The sequence below is a fragment of the Neomonachus schauinslandi genome, chromosome 15 (assembly GCF_002201575.2).
Source record: "Neomonachus schauinslandi chromosome 15, ASM220157v2, whole genome shotgun sequence".
Lineage (NCBI taxonomy): Eukaryota > Metazoa > Chordata > Mammalia > Carnivora > Phocidae > Neomonachus > Neomonachus schauinslandi.
The window spans coordinates 42,073,978-42,100,240 of record NC_058417.1 but is presented as its reverse complement, the minus strand read 5'-3'; the positions used below and the strand labels follow the sequence as shown (position 1 = coordinate 42,100,240).

Sequence of the window (26,263 nt, the reverse complement as noted above, 5' to 3'; positions counted from 1 at the left end):
TTTGAAATTTTCAGTATATTAACAGGATTGTGTAGCCATCACCACAATTTAATTTTAGAATGTTTTCATTCCTCCAAAAAGAAATCCCCTACTTATTAGCAGTCACTCCCTGTTTCCCCCTGCCCCATCCCTTTCAGGTCTAGGCAACCACTAGTCTATTTTTTTGTCTTTAGATAATTGTATGCATTTGAATTTTGTAATCTCTGTTCTAAAACAGGATTTATAGTAGTTGTGCAGTATTTTGTCATGAGGTTATATCCTAAATTGCATAAAATTTGTCTTATATTGGTCATTTATTTTAGACAAATTACTAGATGTGAAATTACTGATCGAAGGATATAAATAATATTCTCTTCTTTTTTACTAAGATTTTTTTTTTTTTTAAGATTTTATTTGTTTATTTGACAGAGAGATAGAGAGCACAAGTAGGCAGAGAGTCAGGCAGAGGGAGAGGGAGAAGCAGGCTCTCTGCTGAGCAGGGAACCCGATGCGGGGCTCGATCCCAGGACCCCGGGACCATGACCTGAGCCGAAAGCAGCCACTTAACCAACTGAGCCACCCAGGTGCATGAGTGATAAAATAGATAAAATCTAAGATTTTATTTATTTATTTGACAGAGAGAGACACAGTGAGAGAGGGAGCACAAGCAGGGGGAGTGGGAGAGGGAGAACCAGGCTCCTGGCTGAGCAGGGAGCCGGATGTGGGGCTTGATCCCAGGACCCCAGGATCATGACCTGAGCCGAAGGCAGACGCTTAACGACTGAGCCACCCAGGCGCCCCAGTAAATAAAATCTTTAAAAAAAAAAAAAAAAAGGTGAGGGCGCCTGGGTGGCTCAGTTGGTTAAGCGACTGCCTTCGGCTCAGGTCATGATCCTGGAGTCCCTGGATCGAGTCCCACATCGGGCTCCCTGCTCGGCGGGGAGTCTGCTTCTCTCTCTGACTCTAACCCCTCTCATGTGCTCTCTCTCATTCTCTCCCTCTCAAATAAATAAATTTTAAAAAATCTTAAAAAAAAAAAAAGTGGTTTAAAAAAATAATCTCTATACCCAGCCTGGGACTCGAACCCATGACCCCAAGATCAAGAGTCGCATGCTCTTCTGACTGAGCCAGCCAGGCCCCCCAGGATATAAACACTTTAAAGTTCCTGATAAATGTTAACCACAGTACCTCCCGGAGAGCTTGTACCAGACTGTCGTCACCATCAGTGGATGATCATATTTTTTTGCAAATTTTATGTTGTGAACCTAGTCATACTGGAAATGTTACACATTTTTTATTTTGCCTTAGACGTGTTTATTCTCCTAGACAGATAATTATTCAGACAGTTGATTTGACCTAAACTCAGGCTATTTTGGAAAAGTGTACCAATACTGTCCTTTTTTACATGAAGACAGTACCACTTAGGATATGAATGAATGCATTATCCCAGGTTCCTCATACTTCTCCAGCTGGTTCCTGAAGGTTCTTAGATTCAAATAGAGTGGCTTTTTGCCAGCACAAATTGACACTTCACCCCACAGTGATGTATTTTGTTTCCTTGTTGGTTAATAGAGCCAAGATTTCAAACTACTTTCTCTCCACTAGGTTTTATAATTTGACTCACAACAAATTATATTGTATTTCTCAAATACTGTCCATAGCCAAGAGCTCTTTTGAAAACAAGTTGTTTTTATGTTTGTAATACATAGATTACTGTTTGCTAGTGAGCTGCCAAAATGCTTTTGCTTAGAAATTGTCACTAGGTAGTTATTAAACATCTATTATCACTCATGCAGAATTAACTTCCACTTAAAACATTCCAGTTAAACAAAACTTCATTGTAAACCCTTTAATTGATTCCTTGTCTCTGCACATGAAGCGGTCTCATTCAGGAGTGTGAGTCACTAGCGAGATTCTTAGTGGATTGCTCGGCTTATGATCTGGGATACCCAGATGGTGAGTCAATATTGAAATCTTTTAGCTTGATTCAACCACAGATTTCTGGGATGGCTGTTTGGGAAGTGCCTTTTTGACAATTGGACATCTTATTGTTGTATTTCACTGCAGTTATCTCACCTCTTTCCTTCTCCCACAGGGTTCTGAATTCCACTTAATTTGTTGCTTGTTTTTATGAATTTTATTCTGCCTGAGGTGATTTCCATCAAATGTTAATCGATGGGACCTTAGAAATCATTTGATATTCTCCACTTATTTTACAAATGAAAAAATGGAAAGAAATACTTATTCCTGAAGTGCCTGTTAGAATCTCTTGGCTCCTAGTTCAGTGCTTACTTCATCTTGGTTTCATAAAATTCAAGGTTAGGAATGACTATTCTAGAAAATTAATTTTAGTTCATCCTGGACTTTGTTTTTATTTAAAAAAAAAGAAATTAAGATTTTTAAAATCTGTCTATGATAGGTTTGGGGTATTGTTTGTTTTTTTAATTAGAAGGAGATTAAAACTTGGCTCTGACCCATTTGGACTTGGTTGTTGGATTTGCAAAACATTTAGAATAGCACCACCTACCTTAAAATTTCTCATTTCCTGGTTATAATACTTTAGTAAGATTAAAAATTGACGAGGGACAAGTTACTGGGTTTTTTAGTTGTTGATCTGGAACCCTTGGGAGCTTTGTTAACTGAGTACTAGAGAGTCATTTCCAAAGATACATATATGAAAGTGATATTTTTGGATTAACGGTTGTTTTTGTGGCCCACATAATAGTAAAGAGCTTGCAGTGGAAAAAAGGAGATAAACTGAAAAGTAAAGCATTTCCCTGTGTGTCACTACACTATAAAATGTTTAAACTTTAACAGATGATTGTAGTTAGCTTCCTCTCGTCCTCTGTTGCTTAGCATATATAACTGCGCATTAACTACCTCTTGAATACAACTATAGTTTAAAAAAATGTTTTTTGAAAATTTAAAAACTATAGTTTGTAAATTTCCTATAAACTACTAGATTGCGAGCTTCTCGATGGTAGGTAAGTACCAATTGCATGAGTGAATTTTAGTCTAAAACTTTTTAAGATTTGATTTATTTATTTGAGGGAGAGGGAAAAGAAGGCTCCCCACTGAGCAGGGAGCCCAACTAGGGTTGGATTCCAGGATCCCAGGATCATGACCTGAGCTGAAGGCAGATCCTTAACCCACTGAACCACTTAGGTACCCCATAGTCTAAAACTTTTTTTATCCTTTTTTATTGTGGTAAAATATACTTAACATAAAATTTATCATTTTAACCGTTTTTTTAAGTGTACAGTTCTGTGGCATTAAGTAAATTTACATCGTTGTGCAACCATCTCCTGAACTTCAGAATCTTCCCTACAGAAACTGTACCCATTAAACATAGTTCCCCGTTCCTCTCAGCTTCTGGCAATCACCATTTTTTTCTGTTTCTATGAATTTGCTTATTATGGCTATTTCATGTAAGTGGAATCATATAACATTTGTCCTGTTGTGACTGACTTCTTTCACTTAGCATAATGTTGTCAGGGTTCATCCATGCGTCAGAATTTCCTTCCTTTCAAAGCTGAAGAATATTCCATTGTATATTAACAAAATGTCCTATTTTGTTTATTCATCTGGCAGTGGACACTTGGGTTGCTTCTACCTTTTTTTTGGCTCTTGTGAATAATTCTGTGAATATGAATCTACAGAATCGAGTCCCTGCTTTTGTTTCTTTGGGTATATACCCTGAAGAAGAATTGCTGGATCATACGGTAATTGTATATTTAATATTTTGAGGAAATTGTAACCATACTGTTTTCTCTGGAGCAACTGCACCATTTTAGATTCCCACCAGCAAGGCCCAACAAAGGTTTCACTTTCTCCACAACTTTGTCAGCACTTGTTCTTTTCTTGTTGTATAATATACATCTTGGTGCGCCTGGGTGGCTCAGTCGTTAGGCGTCTGCCTTCAGCTCAGGTCATGATCCCAGGGTGCTGGGATCGAGTCCCACATCGGGCTCCCTGCTCAGTGGGAAGCCTGCTTCTCCCTCTCCCACTCCCCCTGCTTGTGTTCCCTCTCTTGCTGTGTCTCTCTCTGTCAAATAAATAAATAAGATCTTTAAATATATATATATAATATACATCTTGATGGGTGTGATGTGGTATCTTATGGGTTGCTGGGTTTTTTTAAGATTTTATTTATTTATTTGTCAGAGAGAGCACAAGCAGTGGGGGAGCGCCAGGCAGAGGGAGAAGCCAGCTCCTCACTGAGCAGGGAGCCCAATGTGGACCCCATCCCAGAACCCTGGGATCATGACCAGAGCCGAAGGCAGAGACTTAACCATGTGAGCCACCCAGGCGCCCCAGTATCTCGTGTTTTTATTTGCGTTCCCCTAGTGATTGTGGTAGTCTAAAACTTCTTACAGTTTAAACTCCTATTAACCCAAGCTTTGTTTCTTAAAAAATATATTGAAATCATTGGTGAGGGAGTGAGGAAACTAGCATTCTCATGCTCTGATAGTGGAAATATAAATAGGTACCAGCTTTTTGGAGGGGTAATTTGGTAATACAGATCAAAAGCTTTAGAATTTTTATGGGGCCCCTGGGTGGATCAGTCTGTTAAGTGTCTGCCTTTGGCTCAGGTGGGATCGAGTCCCGCATCAGGCTCCCTGCTCAGCGGGAACTCTGCTTCTCCCTCTCTTTCTGCCCGCCACTCACCCTGCTTGTGCTCTCTCTCTCTCTGTGTCAAATAAATAAATAAAAATCTTAGGGGGAAAAAAAAAAGGCTTTAGAATTTTTGGAGATATAGTAGGCAAAGAAGTTGACCTTGTAAACACACACAATTTCCACAATCTTTACAACTGTTGACCAGCAATTCTTTTAGAAATGTATCCTAAGTGTATAAGTGGGTTTGTGTACAAAGTTATGAGTATTATAACAAACCACTGTGAACAACCTAATGTTCAACCATAGAAGATTAGTTAGATTCTGAATCTGTGAGCCTAGGAGTGGGAGTTGTAAGTAGGACGTGGGAATCAGCACTTTGAACATTTCCTTCTGGATAATTCTGATGAAGGTGGTCTGTGGACAACATCTGAAGTAGTGATACTTACATGCTTTAATTTCAGGTTCTGTGGTATGCTAAGACCCTCTGCAAACAGACGTCTGACTTCCCTGTTCAGCCTTCTCTACAACTACTTCCCAAGCATCCTCCCTCATATTTCAGTCTAAGAGGCTTCTTAGGCAACTTCTCACTCACACCATTTTCTCCGGTATAATTGAAAGCTTGTACCTTTTAATTCATAGGAATTAGTCTCTTTCCCTTCTCTGAGATTTTGTTTTTTTGTGTTTTTTTTTTTTTTAAGATTTTATTTATTTGACAGAGAGAGAGAGCACAAAGAAGGGGAGCTGTAGGGAGAGGGAGAAGCAGGCTCGCCGCAAAGCAGAGAGCCCGATGCGGGACTCCATCCCAGGACCCCAGGATCATGACCCGAGCCAAAGGCAGACACTTAGCAGACTGAACCACCCAGGCACCCGCTCTCTGAGTATTTTCAGATTTTGTACTTTCATACCATTCATTGTATTCTGTTCTGAAATATTATATTAGTAAACATGTTTTACATTTTCTACTTTGTACAAATTCATTCATATCTTCTGTTTAATACAACACATATTCATTGAGTGCTTTTTGTGTCCTGGCCAGCATACTAGGAGCTAAGTGTCCAGAAAATTTAAAGAAACCTGGACTTTCCAGACATCAGGGAACTCATATTTCAGTAGAAGAAACCAGTATCACTAATGTTGATTTAATAGAGTAAGTCCTGATATTGGGGGAATGAAGAATTATTATGGACTTTCGGTGGGGAAGGATTAATTGAGGAGGTTAAGGAAACTTGAAGTGACCTTGAGCTAGATCTTAAAGGATGAACTTTTTCTAGGTAGGAAATTGTGGAAAGACAATTTAAAGCAGAGGAGGGGTGCCTGGCTGTCTTAGTTGGTAGAGCATGCAATTCTTGATGTCAGAGTTGTAAGTTCAAGTCCCACGGTGGGAATAGAGAATACTTAAAAAGAAAGTTGAGGAAAATCAATGAGCAGAGATTCAAATTTATTAAGTCATTCAGTGAATAGTTACTGAGCACTTACTGAGGTGCTCACTGTTCTAAGTGCCAGGGATACAATAACAAAGCCCTTATAATGAACAAATTAACAAATAAAAAATATGTTAGGTAGTGTTGATAAGTGAAGGAAAAAGGCAGGGAGAAGGTATAGAAAGTGATGGATGGGGGTGCCTGGGTGGCTCAGTCGTTAAACATCTGCCTTCGGCTCAGGTCATGGGATCAAGCCCCGCATTGGGTGCGGGGCTCCCTGCTCTGCGGGAGGCCTACTTCTCCCTCCCACTCCCCCTGCTTGTGTTCCCTCTCTTGCTGTGTCTCTGTCAAATAAATAAATAAAATCTTAAAAAAAAAAAAGTGATGGAGGGATGTTATTATAGGTAGGTGGTCAGAGAAGGCCTCAGCACAGGAGGTGACCTCTGAAGAGAAGCATGAGGAGGAGCAAACATGAGAGTGTCCAGGGAAGTAGTTTTGTCTTTGTTTTTGTTTTTTAAGATTTTATTTATTTTAGAAAGCGGGGCAGGGTGGGGGGCAAAGGGGCAGAGGAAATCTCAAGCATACTCCTAGCTGAGCATGGCACCCAACACAGGGCTCAGTCTCAGAACCCTGAGATCATGACTTGAGTCGGACACTTAACTGACTGAGCCACCCAGGTGCCCCAGGGGAAGTGGGTTTAATAAAGGAAACAACAAATCATATATGAAAATGCATAGTGTAGGGGCGCCTGGGTGGCTCAGTCGTTAAGCGTCTGCCTTCGGCTCAGGTCATGATCCCAGGATCCTGGGATCAAGCCCCGCGTCGGGCTCCCTGCTCCACGGGAAGCCTGCTTCTCCCTCTCCCACTCCCCCTGCTTGTGTTCCCTCTCTCGCTGTGTCTCTCTCTGTCAAATAAATAAATAAAATCTTTAAAAAAAAAATGCATAGTGTAAATTAATGTAAATAATGAATTTTTCAATTTGAAGTAAAACAAATTAAGATGAACGCATAAAACATTGGATTTTTGAAGAAAAATTTGTTTACAATAGGATTTTTTAAAAAATCTCAAGCCTAGTTTATTCAGTAGGGCATGGAATGAATGCCTTTAGAGGTAATTTTTTTTTTTTTTTAAAGATTTTATTTATTTGAGAGAGAGAGACACAGCGAGAGAGGGAACACAAGTAGGGGGAGTGGGAGAGGGAGAAGCAGGCTTCCCGCAGAGCAGGGAGCCCGACACGGGGCTCGATCCCAGGACCCTGGGATCATGACCTGAGCCAAAGGCAGACGCTTAACCGACTGAGCCACCCAGGCGCCCCTAGAGGTATTTTCTTTTAAAAGCTAGTATATTGGGGCACCTGGGTGGCTCAGTCAGTTAAGCATCTGCCTTTGGCTCGGGTGTGATCCCAGGGTCCTTCGGATGGAACCCCATGTTGGGCTCCCTGCTCAGTGGGGAGCCTGCTTCTCCCTCTCCCTTTGCCCCTCCCTTGGCTTGTGTTTTCTCGCTCACTCTCTCGATTTTTTTTTTTTTTTAAAGATTTTATTTATTTGAGAGAGAGTGCGAGAGAGCATGAGCAGGAGTGAGGGGGGAGGCACAGAGAGAAGCAGACTCCCAAGACCCTGAGATCGTGACCTGAGCCGAAGGCAGATGCTTAACCAACTGAGCCACCCAGACGCCCCACACTCTCTCAATTAAGTAAATAAAATCTTAAAAAAAAATAAATAAATAAAAGCTAGTACATTCATTTGGTTCAAAAAAACCACAAAATATAAAAAGATATATAGGGGCACCTGGGTGGCTCAGTCAGTTTGAGACTGACTTGGTTTCAGCTCAAGTCATGATCTCAGGGTCTGAGATCAAGTCTCATGTTGGGTTCCACCCTCAGTGGGGAGTCTGAGATTCTCTCCCTTTTACTCTGCCCCTACCCTTGCACGTGCTCTCTCTCTCAAAAATTTTTTATTTTCTTTTTTGTTTTAAGATATATAGGGCACCTGGGTGGCTCAGTCGGTTAAGCGTCTTGCCTTTGGCCCAGGTCATGACCCCAGCTTCCTGGGATCAAGTCCCACATTGTGCTCCCTGCTCATTGGGGAGCCTGCTTCTCTCTCTACTCCTCCCCCTGCTCGTGTGCGCGCGCACGCTTTCTGTCTCTCAAATAAATCTTTAAAAAAATAAAAAGATATATGATCAGAAGTGTTGATCCTACCCTATCCTCCTTACTCTCCTCTTGTACTTTTATTAGTTTTTTTGTGTGTCCTTTTAGGCTCTCTTTTTTTTTTTTTTTTTAAGTTTGTTTATTCATTTAAGTAATCTCTACACCCAATGTGGGGCTCGAACTCACAACCCGGAAATCAAGAGTCCCATGCCCTTCCAGATGAGCCAGCCCATCCCCCCCTTGTGTTTCTTTATACAAATAAAAGCAAAAACACATTGCTATTTTTTTCCTCCCTACATAAAAGGTATGCCTAAATATACACTTAAATACGTTGCTATTTTCAGTTTAAATGTCTTAGATGTTTCTATACAGGGAGAGCATTCTTATTTGTATAGATAGACCATAGTGAATATAACCATTCCCTAGACAGTGGACATTTGAGTCCATTATAGAAATAATGTGATTGTTCCCAAAAGTGAGATTCCAGGTCAAAGGATAGGTGTATTTATAATTTTGTTAGATATTGCCAAATTGCCATCCGAGGTTGTACCACTTCCAACAACAATGTATGAGAACATCTGTTTCTCCATAGCCTTCCCAGCTGTTTTATTTTTGCCAACATGATAGAATTCTATCTCAAAGTAGTTTTATTTTTGAGATATAATTCACATGCCTTAAATTTCATCCTTTTAAAGTGTACAATTCATTGGTTTTCAGTATATTCAGAAGCTTTTGTAGCTATCACCACTGTCAAATTTTCATCATCCCAAAGAGATACCCTGTAATCCATTAATAGTCACATTCTATTTCTCAAAGCCCCAGACAACCACTAATCTTTCTGTCTCTGGATTTGCATGTTCCAGACATTTCATATAAATGGAATCGTATAAAGTATGGCTTTTTTTGTGTTTGATTTATTTCATTTAGCATTTTTTCAAGGTTCATCCATGTTGTGCATCTTTATTAGGGGAACTTATAGGGGATTTTGCCATGGAATGTCTGTTTGTGTCCCTTGCCTGTTTTCTCTTGGATTATTGGGTGGGGTTTTTATTTGTTTTTTGTAGGTTTTGGTTGTTGTTTTTTTCCTTTGTTTTTGTTTTGAGCAGAAAAGGGAAATGATCTGACTTTTTAAAACCTTTACTCTGGGGGCGCCTGGGTGGCTCAGCTGGTTAAGCGACTGCCTTCGGCTCAGGTCATGATCCTGGAGTCGCAGGATCGAGTCCCGCATCGGGTTTCCTGCTCAGCGGGGGGTCTGCTTCTCCCTCTGACCCTCCCCCTCTCATGCTCTCTATCTCATTCTCTCTCTCTCAAATAAATAAATAAAATAAAATCTTTAAAAAAAAAAAAAGCATTCTCATTGCTGCATAAGGTACCATGTGTGACTAGAACATTTCATCTATCCTTTCTTTTTTTTTTTTTTTAAAGATTTTATTTATTTATTTGAAACAGAGAGAATGAGAGACAGAGAGCATGAGAGGGAGGAGGGTCGAGGGAGAAGCAGACTCCCTGCTGAGCAGGGAGCCCGATGCGGGACTCGATCCCAGGACTCCAGGATCATGACCTGAGCCGAAGGCAGTCGCTTAACCAACTGAGCCACCCAGGCGCCCTAAATAAAAATCTTTTAAAAAATAAATAAAAGCTTTACTCTGGTTGCTTTTTGGAGAATAGATTTGAAAGGGATAAGAGCATAAGCTAGGAGACCAGTTAGAAGACTTTTGCTTTTACAGTAGTCTTTGATAGAAATGAAGGTGGCTTGGATCAGAGTGGTAGTAATGGAGGTGGTAATAAGTGGTTGGACTGTGGATCTATTTTGAAGTGACAAAAGGAGTGAGGCTGACTTAAAGATTTTTTACTAGAGGAACTACATGAATGGTGGAGCCATTTATTTAGATTTGGATAACTGAAGACGGAGTAGGCCTTCAGAGGATGGGAGGGTTGGTTTGGGGTATTTTAAATTTGGTGCCTATTAGACAGCCAAGAGAAGATGTCGAGTAGCAGTTGAATTTCCAGCCTGAAGTTCAAGGGAGATGTTGAAACAAATGTGACATCATTTACAGCTTGAATTCTGGTGCAGGAACCCAGAAAGAACACTGAGGAGGATAGGGTAATAAGGTAGGATAAAGATGAGAATATGTATTTAGAAGTTTGCATAGGAGAAGTGAGACTGAAATAGAAACTGAAAAATAATAGCCAGAGGACTACGAGATCAGGGAAGATCAGGGAAGCCAGGGTGGCGGGGTGGGGGGTAGTATTTCAGAGAGGAAGGAGTGATCAGGTGTATCAAATATAGCTTAAAAGGTTGAATAAGAGAATTGACCATTGAATTTGGCACTGTAGAAGTTATCTTTGGTAAGTTGTTTTGGTGGATTGGTGGTATGTGTACTGTATTCACCACTCATCATCAATTATTAGCCATTTAGGTAGTTTTCAATTCTTGAGATATTTTAGATATTTAAATTCAGATGTGTATGATGTATTTGAGAGCATTGTGAAGTAATAATTTATAAATTAATGGTTTATTGGATATTAGAGTTAAGAAAATACTACATAGCAAAAATAGAAGATTTTGGTGACAGGGGGCCTGGGTGGCTCAGTTGGTTGAGCACCTGCCTTCGGCTCAAGTCATGATCTCAGGGTCCTCGGATCAGGCCCTGCATCAGTCTCCCTGCTTGGTGGGGAGTCTGCTTCTTCCTCTCCCTCTGCGCCTTCCCCCGATCACGTGCTCTCTCTCTCAAATAAATAAAATCTAAGAAAAAGACTACTTTGGAGTTAAACCAGCCTATTTGAACCAATCTGTGCCAGTAGTTGTGACTTTGACCACACTACTTAACTTTCGTGAACCTGATTCTTATTTAAAAGATACAATTTTAGGGGCGCCTGGATGGCTCGGTCATTGGGCGTCTGCCTTCGGCTCGGGTCATGATCCCAGGGTCCTGGGGTCGAGCCCCACACCGGCCTCCCTGCTCAGTGGGAAGCCTCCTTCTCCCTCTCCCACTCCCCCTGCTTGTGTTCCCTCTCTCACTGTCTCTCTCTCTCAAATAAATAAATAAAATCTTTAAAAAAAAAAGATAATTTTATGAGAACTAAAATAAATGAACAGCCTTTATGGTTCCTGGCACATAAGTGTTCAGTGAATCCTAAATTGTGTCTTGTTTTTTATAGGGAAAATAAAGATTGCTTTCTGAAAAAAGTCACAATTAATTGGTCATGGAAATGTAGGAGGTAAATTTTGAGGATAGAGGGGAAGAGGAAAAGAAAATCGTTCTTTTCAGGCATCCATATGGAGATTTTTCAGTGTTTAGAGAGAGAGAATAGGAATTAGCTAAATTTGAGTGATTGCTAATTTAATTCCATTGTGATCAGAGCACATACTTTGTATGATTTGAATAATTTTTTAAAGATTTTATTTATTTAGAGAGAGAGGAAGCAGGGAAAGGGGCAGAGGGAGAGAGAATCTCCAGCAGATTCTGTGTTGACCATGGAGCCTGACGCAGAGCTCTATCCCCCGACCCAAGACCATGACTTAAGCCGAAACAGAGTCAGATGCTTAACTGACAGCCACCCAGGCACCCCTGATTTGAATAATTTTAAATGTATTGAGACTTTTGTTAATGACCCAGAATATGGTCTGTCTCAGTAAATGTTCTCTGTGTCTTTGAAAAAATTGTGAATTCTTTTGCCCTTGGGTGGAGTGTTCTTTAAATGTCAGTGGTTTAGTGGTTAATAGTGAGTAGTGTTTGTTATATGTGTACTCTTTGTTTTTTTTTTTTCTCTGTTCTCTGAATTATTGAGTGAGGGGTGCTGAAATCTCTTAACTGTTAATTGTGGGTTTGTCAATTGCTTTATCAGTCTTTGCTTCATCTCTTTTGAAGCTCTGTTAATATGTGTATAAACATGTAGAAATGTTTTTTTTTAAGATTTATTTTTAGAGAGAGAAGGAGAAAGAATCTCAAGCAGACTCCCCGCTGAGTCAGGGCTTGATCTCATGACCCTGAGATCATGACCTGAGCCAAAATCAGGAGTCGGACACACAACCAACTGAGCTACCCGGTTGCCCCTAAAAATGTGGAAATTTTATGTCCTATTGATGCATCGATCTCCTTATCATTATGAAAGGACCTTCTTTATTTCAGGTTATTCCTTGCTCTGAAATATACTTTTTCTGGGGGCACCTGGGTGGCTCAGTCGTTAAGCGTCTGCCTTCGGCTCAGGTCATGATCCCAGGGTCCTGGGATCGAGCCCCACATCGGGCTCCCTGTTCCGCGGGAAGCCTGCTTCTCCCTCTCCCACTCGCCCTGCTTGTGTTCCCTCTCTCACTGTCAAATAAATAAATAAATCTTTAAAAAAAAATATATATATATATATATACTTTTTCTGATATTAATATATACTCTTTTTTTTTTTAAAGATTTTATTTATTTATTTATTTGACAGAGAGAGCACAAGCAGGGCGAGGAGCAGAGGGAGAGGGAAAAGAAGCAAGCTCCCTGCTGAGCAGGGAGCCTGATGTAGGGCTGATCCCAGTACCCTGGGATCATGACCCATGCTGAAGGCAGATAGATGCTCAACCTACTGAGCCGCCCAGGTGCCCCTGTTCTTTTCATTATTGTTAACGTGTTACATCTTTCTCTGTAGTTTTGCTTTTAATTGCTTTGTGGCTTTATACTTAAAGTGGATTTCTATATAGGCAGCATATAGTTAGATCTTGCTTATTTAATCCAGTCTGACAATCTCTGCCTTTTAATTGACTATTAGACCATTTACATTTAATGTGATTATTGATATCATAGGGTTTAAATCCACAATATTCCTATTTGTTCTCTTTGTCTCATTTGCTTTTTATGATTCCATATTATCTCCTTTGTTGGTTTATTAGGTGTAACATTGTTTTGTTATTTTAATGGTTGATTTGGGGTTTACTGTAGCCATCTTTAATTTATCATAGTCTGCATTTAGGTAATATTAAATCACTTCTTGAATTATAACCTTACAATGGTATATTTCCATTTCCTTTGCCTTGGTTTTTTTGTGGTATTATTTTCATACTTTTATCTCTAAGAAAAAGAAGTGTGATAAGAAATAGAAATTCCAGGGGCACCTGAGTGGCTTAGTCGGTTAAGCACCTGCCATCGGCTCAAGTCATGATCCCAGGGTCCTTGGATCAAGTCCCACATTGGGCTCCCTGATCAGTGGGGAGCCTGCTTCTCCCTCTCCCTCAGTCTCCCAGCTCGTGCTCTTGCCCTCACTATCTCAAATAAATAAAATCTTTGGAGGAAAAAAAAAAAAAGAAAGAAATATAAATTCTACAATAAATTGTTGCCATTTTTGCTTTAAAAAGCCAATTACCTTTTTTAAAATTTTTTAAATAACAGAAGGTCAGAAGTCTTTTATATTTGTGTCCTTCATTCCTTTGTGTAGATTAAAATTTCCATCTTCTGTCAGGATTTTTGTTTGTTTTTTAGCTTGTCAAAAGAGTGGGTTTCTGGTTTTTGTTTTGTTCTTTCAATTTGAGTATAGTTGACCCATGGTGTTACATTAGTTTCAGGTTACAACATAGTGATATACCTTATGCTGTGTTCACAAGTGTAGCTATCATCTGTTACCATGCAACGTTATTACAGTACCACTGATTATATTCCCTGTGCTGTACCTTTTATTCTTGTGTCTTATTCCATAACAGGAAGCCTGTGTATCCTACTCCCCTTCACCCATTTTGCTCATCCCCTTCCCCGCTGATGTCATTATTTTTTTGCCTGAAAGACTTAATTTTAGGAGCACCTGACAACAGTCAGTTAAGCGTTCGACTCTTGGTTTCAGCTCAGGTTGTGATCTCGGGGTCGTGGGATCAAGCCCCGTTTGGGCTTCCCCCTTCGTGCGGAGTCTGCTGGAGATTCTCTCTCCCTCTGCCCTCCCCTCCCCCCCCCGACTTGTGCTCATTCTTTCTCTCTCCCTCTCAAATAAATAAAATCTTTAAATAAATAAATCTTAAGAAAAAAACTTAATTTTAACATCTTTTGTAGTGCTGGCTTGCTGAGGATGACTTCTTTCAGCTTTTGCATATCTGACTAAGTCTTGAACAGTTTTGAGGGTATATAATTGACATAACAACAAATTACAGATTTTTTTTTTTTTTAAGATTTATTTATTTATTTGACAGAGAGAGACTCAGCGAGAGAGGGAACACAAGCAGGGGGAGTGGGAGAGGAAGAAGCAGGCTTCCCGCGGAGCAGGGAGCCCGATGCGGGGCTCGATCCCAGGACCCTGGGATCATGACCTGAACCGAAGGGAGACGCTCATTGACTGAGCCACCCAGGCGCCCCTAAATTACACATCTTTGAAGTATACAGTTTGGTGAGTTATTATGACATGTATACACCTGTAGAACCATCATCACAAGAATGAACATATTCATCTTACCCAAAAGATTTCTCATACGCTTTTGTAATCCCTCCTTCTTACCCCCCACCTGGCACTCCACCCCCAACTCATCCTTAGGCAACCAACCACTGGTTTCCTTTCTGTCATTACAGATTAGTTTGCATTTTCTAGAATTTTATATAAATGGAGTCATACAGTGTTTACTCTTTTTTTGCCTGATTTTCATTTGGCCTAATTACTTTGAGATTCACCCGTGCGGTACGTATCAATAGTTTATTCTTTTTATTGCTGAGTACTATTCTACTTTATGAGTCTACCGCAATTTATTTATTCATTACTCTGCTGATAGGCATTTGTGTTGTTTCTAGGTTTGTGCTATTAGAAATAAAATTGTTGTGAGCGTTTATATGCAAGTGATTTTATTTTTTTATTTTTTTAAGATCTTATTTATTTATTTGACAGAGAGACACAGCGAGAGAGGGAACACAAGCAGGGGGAGTAGGAGAGGAAGAAGCAGGCTTCCCACTGAGCAGGGAGCCCGATGCGGGGCTCAATCCCAGGACCCTGGGATCATGACCTGAGCCGAAGGCAGATGCTTAACCACTGAGCCACCCAGGCGCCCCTAATTCCTGAAGGATCTTTTCATTGGATATAGAATTCTTATTGACAGTTCTTTTCTGAAGCCCTTGAAAAATGTACCACTACCTTCTAGCCTCTGTGGTTTTTTTAAGGGAGAGACAGAATGGGTGGCGGGGAGGGAGAGGGAGAAGCAGACTCCCCGCTGAGCAGGGACCCCAACACGGGGGCTCCATCCCAGGAACCTGGGACCACGACCTGAGCCGAAGGCAGGCAGTTAACCGACTGAGCCACCCAGGTGCCCCAACCCTTTGCCCATTTAAAAAATAATTTTTTAATTTAAATTCCAATAATTAACATATAATATATTATTAGTTTCAGAGGTAGAGGTCAGTGATTCATCAGTCTTATATAATACCCAGTGCTCATTACATCACATGCCCTCTTTAATGTCCATCACCCAGTTACCCCATCCCCACACGCCCCTCCCCTCCAGCAACCCTCAGTTTGTTTCCTATGATTAAGAGTCTCTGATGGTTTGTCTCCCTCTCTGATTTCTTCTTTATTTTTTCCTCTCTTCCCCTATGATCCTCTGTTTTGTTTCTTAAATTCCACATATCAGTGAGATCATATGATAATTGTCTTTCTCTGATTGGTTTATTTCGCTTAGCATAATACCCTCTAGTTCCATCCACGTCATTGCAAATGGCAAGATTTCGTATTCTTTTTTGATGGCTGAGTAGTATTCCTCTGGGTGTGTGTGTGTGTGTGTGTGTGTGTGTGTGTGTACATACTACGTTTTCTTTATCCATATATATATATACACACACACACACACACACACACTACATTGTGTTTATCTGTTGATGGATATCTGGGCTCTTTCCATAGTTTGGCTGTTGTGGACATTGTATAACAGCTGCTTTAAGAATTTCTCCTAGTTCTAGATGTATCATTTCTGGGTTTGTATCTGTTGATTTTTCTCCTTATGGATCATATTTTCCCGTATGCCTGGTAATTTTCTATTGGATGCCAAATATTATGAATTGTTGGGTTCTGGCTTTTTGGTTTTTTGATCATTTAAATATTTTTGAGATTTGTGCTGGATACTTTTAACTTCTGAACAGTTTGAGTTTTCAGGGCTTGCTTTTGCTTGCTTTTAAACTTTATTGAGGGGAACTTTGTTTTTAAGTAATCTCTGCACCCCGTGTGGAACTTGAACTCACAACCCTGAGATCAAGAGTCACACGCTCCTCCAACTGAGCCAGCCAGGCACCCGTGTTGAGGGGAACTTTAAGGTTTGGTCTAAATTATGCCCCACTTCTGAGGCATTAACCTTTCTGAGTACTCTATATAATGCCCCATGTGTTAGGATGTCTTTCCACTCTGGCTAGTAGGAACACAAATTATTTCTGCCCTATGTGATATCTGGGGGTCGGTCTGCATATCTTCTGGTTTATGTCCCTTCTTTGGGTAATTTCCTTACTGGTCAGTACTCAGCTAAAGACTGAGGAGAATCCAGTGCTGATCTCCAGAGCTTGCTCTCTGTAGCTTTCTCCTTTCCAGTACTCTGCCCTGGGAATTCTAGCTACATTGGCCTCTCTCCAAATTGTGTACTCTGTCTCCTCAATTCAGTGAATCAGCCAGGTCCTCTGGGTTCCCTCCTCCCTGCTCTGCAGCCTGGAAACTCTCTCCATGCAGTAAGCTAGAACAATCAAAGGTCTCACCTGTTAGTTTCCCTTCTTGGGGATCCCTGTCTTGTACTGCCTGTTGTCTAATGTCTGAGAGCTATTGTTTCACATATTTGGTCTGGTTTTTAAATATGAAGAGAAGAAAGTTGAGAGCATTTCCATCTGTTGGCACTTATTTTCCTCAGTGAAGAGGAATATAAGAGCATCTGAAAATTTGAAATTGGGCTAGGATTTGGGAATCTGAGGTAGATTTTGAAGAGAAATTTGAAGAGAAATGGGAAAGGGAGACAGCTATGGAAAAGTAAGCAAATGGTTTTCTGAAAGGTAATGAACCAAGATTAAAAACAGGTTTCGGGGCGCCTGGGTGGCTCAATCAGTTAAGCATCTGCCTTCAACTCAGGTCATGATCCCAGGGTCCTGAGACTGAGCTCTGCTTTGGGCTCCCTGTTTAGTGGGGGGGTCTGCTTCTGCCTCAGCCCTTCCCTTCTGCTCATGCTTTCTCTCTGGCTCGCTCTGTCTCTCTCAAATAAATAAATAAATAAATTTTTTTTAATTAAAAAAAATACAACCAAAAACTTCGAAGTGAAACTCTTCATTTCTAGCCTAGTGTTTTGCCTAACACCTAACTCCATACAGCAGTCCATTTTCTGCTTAAACTGTTTTGTGAACCAAGGTTCATTGCTTCATGAGGCTGCTTATTTTAAAAAAAGGAAGAAAAAAGATTTATTTATTTTAGAGTGTGTATGCACATGTATGAGCAGAGGGAGAGGAAGAGAGAGAATCTCAAGCAGACTCCTGAGCATGGAGCCCCACACAGGGCTAGATCCCACAACCCTGAGATCATGACTTGAGCTGAAATCGAGTCGGACACCCAACCAGTTGAGCCATCCAGCACCCTGAAGCTGCTTATTCTTTTTATGGACAGGCTGATGCAGTGGGAATCTAGGAGAAAAATACAGAAGAGATTGTAATAAGTATAAAACAGGTCCCATAGGAATGTATTTATTCGTTTGTCAGTCAGTTAATTTAGCACTTAACATGTGCCAGTTACTGGGTTAGATGCTAAGGAAGCAGAGGTGGAAGATGTGTAACTTTGGGGGCTCCCAGTTCAGATACGGTGACAAGTCTGAAAGTTGCAACAGCACTGGGAGTAATGGTGCTTGCAGTGAGGTCGGGCACAGCTCTTAGCTCCGTATATGTATACAATCATCCTAGTAACTCCCCTTTAACAAAGTTTTCGCATTTCAGACTGGTGTCTCCCGAACTGAGTTTACCAACTTCTCTTGTCCCTATTCTCAGTGCCCAAATAAGTAATTAAACTTGTAAACTTATTAATTAAATAAGTAATTAAACCATTTGTTGGAGATACCACTCTTCCAGTTTTATTCCCTCCCTCCTCCAACTGCCAAGAAACCTTTGCGTTCTTTCTGGTTTTGTTATTGTTTTGACTTGAATTCATTCTGCAAATAAGGTCTTAAACTCTGAAATTTCCCCTTTTGATCTTTGTGAATTTATTTTATTATTTAGTTTAATTCTGATGCCAAAGATTGGGATTAGGTCCCCCCTTCTGTGTTCACATGGAACCTGTACATAGTTCCATCAGTAATGTAATTCTTTATTAGTGGTTAAGAGCCTGTCTTCACCACTTTAATAACTGTATGATCTTGGGCAAATTTTATATGCTTTCTAGATCTCATTTCTTCATTTTTAGAAGGGATCTAGTCATATATCTACCTCCTGGGATAATCCAAATAATATCCTTTGTATTCAATCTTGAAAAATCCTATGAGTTTCTTTTTTTACAGAAAAATGTGGTAAACTTTGACTTGATCCTGTTAGGGTACAATGGTAGAAACTTCAAATACAAAGAATTTGAGAGGGAATTATATAATTTATTACCATGTTTATGCCAACTAATTTTGAAAATTCTATTTTCTAGTACAAGACAAGGTAGATTTGTAATTTTAGTTATTTGGAAAATGGACTAAAAATAGCACATTTGGTTTCTGTCCAATAAATGTTATATAAGCAAACCATAATTTTCGTTTGTGTGTGTGTGTGTGAGTCCTTTTGAATTATGGGCTACCATGAATTGCAGTATTCTTTACGTAAAAAGTCATCCTAGAAGAGATAACTTTTCCACCTTTGAATTTATTCAAGAAATAGACCAATGTGACTATACAAAAATAAGAAAATGTGAAGGAATGGGCGCCTGGGTGGCTCAGTTGTTAAGCATCTGCCTTCAGCTCAGGTCATGATCCCGGGGTCCTGGGATCGAGCCCTGCATCGGGCTCTCTGCTCCGTGGGAAGCCTGTTTCTCCCTCTCCTGCTCCCCCTGCTTGTGTTCCCTCTCTTGCTGTGTCTCTCTCTGTCAAATAAATAAATAAAATCTTAAAAAAAAATAAAAATAAAAATATTTTTTAAAAATGTGAAGGAAGATAGTAAACAAGTATTTATATTAAAGGTCAAGTGGTTAATGTCTGTACTATGTTGAGAATACATTCTGCAAATAAATGGGCAGAAGGCTAGAAATAGTCTGTGTAGCGGGGGATATGGGAGAACCGTGTCCTGGTATATTAAAAACAAAAACTGAGGGGTGCCTGGCTGACTCAGTTGGTAGAGCATGCAACTCTCAGTATTGGGGTTGTGAGTTTGAGCCTCATGTTAGGTGTAGGAATTACTTTAAAATAAAATGTTAAAAAAAAAAAAAAAAATACCGGGACACCCAGGTGGCTCAGTCGGTTAAGCATCTGCCTTTGACTCAGGTCATGTTCCCTCTCTCGCTGTGTCTCTGTCAAATAAATAAAATCTTTAAGAAAAAAAAAAAAAGTACATATAAGTCGATTGGGGCTTTCTTAGCAAAAAACTTAGGTATTTGCCATCCCCCCCTCCTCTCACCACCACTCATCACATGCTCCCCTGTCACTTTCCCTTCATAGATGGAGAGTATGAAAATGATTCTTATTTTTTCATGAGAGCCATTCACAGGTTAATTGCACACTCTCACTCCCCATTCCTTATCCATTCTGTTTGCTGAAACAGGGAAGTCAGAGAAGACTATGTCCTGAATTTTATTTTTATTTTTTATTTTTAAAGATTTTATTTATTTATTTGACAGAGTCACAGGAAGAGAGGGAACACAAGCAGGGGGAGTGGGAGAGGAAGAAGCAGGCTTCCCGTGGAGCAGGGAGCCCGATGTGGGGCTCGATCCCAGGACCCTGGGATCATGACCTGAGCTGAAGGCAGACACTTAACGACTGAGCCACCCAGGTGCCCCTGTGTCCTGAATTTTAGGCTTCTGACAGGAGAGCAAAAAATGGCAGAGGAGAGGGAACTGTAGTGGAGCAAGAAGACAATGAGACCACACTTGGCAATGACGTGTTCTGCTTAGAAATGTCAATTCCAGAACCCACCCTTCTACTCATTCTGTTTTCTCTCTCTCTCTCTCTCTCTCATTGCCTCCCTCCCTCCCCCCCCCCACACACACCCTTGGAGTAGTGTAGTCTGATATTTAAGCCATTCTCTTAATACTTGCAGGGAAAGGAAAGGGATTTGGAAAGAGTATCAAAGAAAAATCTATTGACTCCTCAGTAGATAAAAACAATGGTGATGCAGCCATTCATTTTAGGAAGCCCATGGTTATTTTAGAAAGAAAATTTCCCAGCACCCATTTTATGAGATGCTGGAATTAAGTTACTAAACACAACACTGTTTATATGGTAGATATGGGTATGGGGTGCTGTAGCATTTATGAATGCCCATGGGAAACCAGGTTCTAAGAGTTCAGCATTTTCTAGGCCTAGCGTACATCTTAGCCAGTGTACAGTGCCTACTTCTGGGTGTGTTTCACTGCTTTATAACTTATATAAGCTTTTTTTTTTTTTTTTTTTTTTTTTTTAATTCATGAAAGTCAGAGAGAGAGAGGGGCAGAGGCAGAGGGAGAGAAGCAGACTCCCCGCCTAGCAGGGAGCCCGATGCGGGACTCAATCCCAGGACCCTGGGATCATGACCTGAGCCGAAGGCAGATGCTTAACCATCTGAGCCACCCAGGCGCCCATATAACTTATATAAGCTTTGAAGGACGTATCACCATTCCTCCTACCCCAAGGAAGTTAGATTATTATATGAGATGCTGAACTGTTGAGAAATTCTTTCATAGCAATAATTACTAAAAAGATACTTGTTTGGGTGGCACAGTCAGTTAAGCGTCTGACTGTTGATTTCAGCTCAGGTCATGATCTTAGGCTCATGAGATTGAGCCCCATGTCAGGCTTCACACTCAGCATGGAGTCTGCTTCAGATTCTCTCTCCCTCTGCCCCCCCCACTCAATCTCTCTCTTTCAAATTCTAAAAATCTTTTTTAAAATGATACTCGTTTGTCTTTGGTGTGGAGGAAGGTGTAGAGGATGAATTTTCTAACTAACAATTGTACTTTGATGATTTTGACTTATGGGAATAAATAGAATTTCAGGCTTCAGGGGAGATGCTTTAGATGGGGTATTTGGGAACAATCTGAACTTGGGAATGTGAATCATGACAGGAGTTCCATATTGGAAACTTGACTTATGTCACCATTTAAAGATTGTATATCCCTCTTTTATGGTTTTATAACTTGTGTATTCAGTGAGAGAAGTGCTGAGCTCATTTAGACATTAGGCCTGGGAATGTCTTGAAGTCCTATGGTGAGATGCTTGTGTATTCAGATTCTGTACATAATGTGACCCTTGAATGTTATGTAGGTGCCTGGACTACTGTCTTTTCTTATTTTCACTAGCCTTTTGGAAATTGTTCTGGTTTTTTCCCTGTATCTTAACCCCCTCCCCAGATTTTTCTTAAGTTACTATGAACATGTTAATACTTATGGATTGTTTTATTTATTTAATTAAATGATAGCAAATGAACAAAGTTGGCACCTTATGGATGCCTCTTGGCCACAGCTATTCAGAGTTGGCACAACTTGATAATAAGCAATAATTTATCCAGGATTTTTTTTTAAGATTTCATTTTTAAGTAATCTCTACACCCAGCGTGGCACAACCCTGAGATCAGGAGTTGCCCACTCCACCAACTGAGCCAGCCATGCGTGCCCCCCCCCCGATTTTTTTTTTTTTTTTTAACCACAATACAGATGCAGGTGTTTTCTTTCCTTGAGCAGTTTCTTTGTGTGAATTTATAAATCACCTCATGTGGATTCGGGTGTCCCAGTGACTGAGAGCCAGCTGTTGGGTGTTTGAACTAAACAGCTTGCTCCCAGTTGGCTGCTTAAATCCCAGTGAGAGGTATTAGCTGCTCCAGGGAATAGAACGGGAATAGAGCATCCAGGGTGAAGATTTTCACAAGGCCTTTAGTGACCCGGTTTAAATTTATTGAGATTTTTTTTGCTTTGGCTTTTTCCTATAGGTGCCAGAGTTGATCTGCTTCAGATTTTCACAAATGACTCATCTTCCTGTCATATTTTCTTAGACTACAATGACTTAAGATTATCTTTGGGTTACTGTTAAACATAGTTTTTTCTACCACATGCATTGGGAATGGAATAAACAGTGGTACTCAAGCCTGCTTCTACCTCATGCTGATTGATTCCTGTGCTCCATAGAAAACTTCGTTTCTTCCTGAAAATGACATTTTAATGATTCATCGTTTTCTGTGGGAGGAAGCTTGTGACCTTCTCTTGTCTTTTTTCCTTCCAGAGGGAATCTGGAAAAATTGGAAGCAAAACATCATTTCTCTAAGAAAATTTTGGATAACAGAAGTTCCGGATAACAGGTAAAGCATATTTAAACTTCAGTCATGCTGATAATCACTGATAATCTGCAAAAGTAAACTGGGAGAGAGAAGGAGAGAGAAGTGTGCTTTGTGTCAGGGGTTGCATTAGGGATTTTATATACATCACCTCATTTCGATGATTTTTAGCAGAATTCTGGGCATAGATTTAAGAATCTCAGAATAAAACTGCCCCTCAAAATGCTGTTTTGTTTTTGTTTTTTTAAGATTTATTCATTTGACAGAGAGAGTGAGAGGGAACACAAGCAGGGGGAGTGGGAGAGGGAGAAGCAGGCTTCCCGCTGAGCAGGGAGCCGGATGCGGGGCTCTATCCCAGGACCCCGGGACCATGACCTGAGCCGAAGGCAGACGCTCAACGACTGAGCCACCCAGGCGCCCCTCAAAATGCTATTTTAAATGGATTTGCCTATTGATTAGATTTAATGTCCTCACAGTTCAGTTTGGAAACATTTTTAACATCTACCATAAACAAAGTACAGAAATATATAGAATCCTGGAACCTGCTATGCTGTGCAATCCAGCTAGGGAGTGTCTTCCTAGTTCCTTCTGCCTTTTGTTTTAGTTCTTGATCATTGCCAGTTATTTGCAGCTGTATCATCTCCTTAATTCTTTTTAATACTTTGTCACCAGGTCCAAAATTTAAATTTCCTCATACAGTGCCTCTTCACAATGGAGTCCAGCCTAAGTGTCCCCATTATGTTCTTAGTGATAGTCTCACCATGACTGAACAGAATAAGCTATGCCTTGTTCTATTTTCATATTTACATCTCACAAAGAAGTCTTTTTTTTTTTTTTTTTTTTTAAAGATTTTATTTATTTATTTGAGAGAGAGAATGAGAGAGAGCACATGAGAGGGGGGAGGGTCAGAGGGAGAAGCAGACTCCCTGCCGAGCAGGGAGCCCGATGCGGGACTTGATCCAGGGACTCCAGGATCATGACCTGAGCCGAAGGCAGTCGCTTAACCAACTGAGCCACCCAGGCGCCCCAAAGAAGTCTTATGAAGTAAAAGTACACATAAAGAATCCAGTATGCTGGGTCTGAGAAATACATCTCAGATGATAGCTACAATTTTACCTTTGGGACTAGGTAACCAGACTTCCTAGGATTCTGCAGGCCCAAACAAGTGCTCATAGCCTGAGGTGAATTGTCCTACCTGAGGTAGTAGAGCGTGAGATGCTCGTTATTCTGTCATTCTAACATGAGCCTTGAAGTTAGATTTCAAGTATTCAGAAAAGTAGTTCCTAGAGATATCATCAAGAAAAAATTGTTTCAGATTTTAGTATTTGTTGATTTTCCTTTGGCATTTTTCCATTTTTATCAGGGCAAACCAATTCAATCACCATGAGTTGGAGCTTCCTGACTCGCCTGCTAGAGGAGATCCACAACCATTCCACATTTGTGGGGAAGATCTGGCTCACTGTATTGATTGTCTTCCGGATTGTCCTTACAGCTGTAGGAGGGGAGTCCATCTATTATGATGAGCAAAGCAAATTTGTATGTAACACAGAGCAGCCAGGTTGCGAGAACGTCTGCTATGATGCCTTTGCACCCCTGTCCCATGTGCGCTTCTGGGTATTCCAGATTATCCTGGTGGCAACCCCCTCGGTGATGTACCTGGGCTATGCCATTCATAAGATTGCCAAAATGGAGCATGGCGAAGCAGACAAGAAGACAGCTCGAAGCAAACCCTATGCAATGCGTTGGAAACAGCACCGGGCTCTGGAAGAAACAGAAGAGGACCATGAAGAGGATCCCATGATGTATCCAGAAATGGAATTGGAGAGTGAAAAAGAAAATAAGGAGCAGAACCAACCTAAACCCAAGCATGATGGCCGAAGGCGGATTCGAGAGGATGGGCTTATGAAGATCTACGTGCTGCAGTTGCTGGCAAGGACCGTTTTTGAGGTGGGTTTTCTGATAGGGCAGTATTTTCTGTACGGCTTCCAAGTCCATCCATTTTATGTGTGCAGCAGACTTCCCTGCCCTCATAAAATAGACTGCTTTATTTCTAGACCCACTGAAAAAACCATCTTCCTTCTAATAATGTATGGTGTTACAGGCCTTTGCCTACTGCTTAACATTTGGGAAATGCTTCATTTAGGGTTTGGGACAATTCGAGACTCGCTAAACAGTAAAAGGAGGGAACTGGAAGATCCGGGTGCTTATAATTATCCTTTCACTTGGAATACACCATCTGCTCCCCCTGGCTATAACATTGCCGTCAAACCAGATCAAATCCAGTACACCGAACTGTCCAACGCTAAGATTGCCTACAAGCAAAACAAGGCCAACATCGCCCAGGAACAGCAGTATGGCAGCCATGAGGAGAACCTCCCAGCTGACCTGGAGACTCTGCAGCGAGAGATCAGAATGGCTCAGGAACGCCTGGATCTAGCAATCCAGGCCTACAGTCACCAAAACAACCCCCATGGACCCCGGGAAAAAAAAGCCAAAGTGGGGTCCAAAGCTGGGTCCAGCAAGAGCAGTGCTAGTAGTAAATCAGGGGATGGGAAGACCTCCGTCTGGATTTAATCTTGGCTTAAAACTTGTGCTTTTCATAGTTTATGGTAAGCAGCGGCTCACTGAATAATGACTTCCATTGAGTAAACATTTGGCTCTGGTTATCTTCAGGGATGCTGTTGGCTCATGGTCCAAGCTCAGGCGACTCTGAAAGCGGGGCTGGGACAAGGGGGAGAAAAGGGGAAAACACAGTGTTCCTGGGCACATATTCCAGCAATAATACAGTTATGGAACTTTACATTTATGTCTTCCAGATCTGGAAAAGAACAGATATATTTAAATCATTCTTGTTGAAAAGTTTTTGTATGTACAGTATTATGGTACATTTTTTTAGTACGAGAATTTTTTTTGTATTTGTATATTGGACCACTGTAGTTATACTTTTATATTAAAGGAAAAAAAAATCCTTAAGGTAATGCTATTACTTTTGTTCAGCAAATGCCACCCTGGGTTTAAAGTTTTAATAGATGCCACACCTCATAAAAGTGCCCCTTGTGTTGCCGGGAAGATTTAGATACCTAAGGAGCCAGGGGAGGAAGCATCAGTTTTCAGTCTTGGACAGAAAGTCCTCAATAGGGGGAGGTTGAGGTTTTTTCTCCTTTACTTAAGAAATCCTTGAATCTCATTCATGTACCCAGACTTATATCCAATCTTTGAAAACCTATTTGTATTTTCAAAGGATATAAATGATTCACTGCAGGATTCCTGTGATTATCAAGCATTACCAGTATATGCCTTGATGGTGTGTATATAGTTTAAGTTCTTTCAAAAGGCTGATATACAGAGGTGCCCCCAGTCTGGTGGCAGTGCGGGGACCCTGACCAGAGTTGTGACGAAGATTGCTCTATTGCACATTAGAGCCACTCCTGGAAAACGAGCCCCACTACACCAGTGAGTTGTGAACCTTAAATCTCTACCCGGAAACCTGCCTCTCCCAGCAATGGATATTTTCTTTACATGTTAACATTAGAAATACAAAAATTCAGGGCGCCTGGGTGGCTCAGTCGTTAAGCGTCTGCCTTCGGCTCAGGTCATGATCCCAGGGCCCTGGGATCGAGCCCCGAATCGGGCTCCCTGCTCAGCCAGGAGTCTGCTTCTCCCTCTCCCACTCCCCCTGCTTCTGTTCCCTCTCTCGCTGTCTGCCTCTG

The 26,263-nt window shown here is 40.9% G+C and overlaps 1 protein-coding gene across 1 annotated transcript; it reads left to right on the top strand.

The window, feature by feature from the left end:
- Positions 1 to 5,721: 5,721 nt before the first annotated feature.
- On the top strand, positions 5,722 to 25,511 carry GJC1 (gap junction protein gamma 1). The gene is made up of 3 exons (XM_021681623.1): positions 5,722 to 5,743; positions 22,502 to 22,577; positions 23,917 to 25,511. The coding sequence occupies exon 3, from the start codon at positions 23,937 to 23,939 to the stop codon at positions 25,125 to 25,127; it is 1,191 nt and encodes a 396-aa protein (XP_021537298.1). The 5' UTR covers positions 5,722 to 5,743; positions 22,502 to 22,577; positions 23,917 to 23,936; the 3' UTR covers positions 25,128 to 25,511.
- Positions 25,512 to 26,263: the final 752 nt, after the last annotated feature.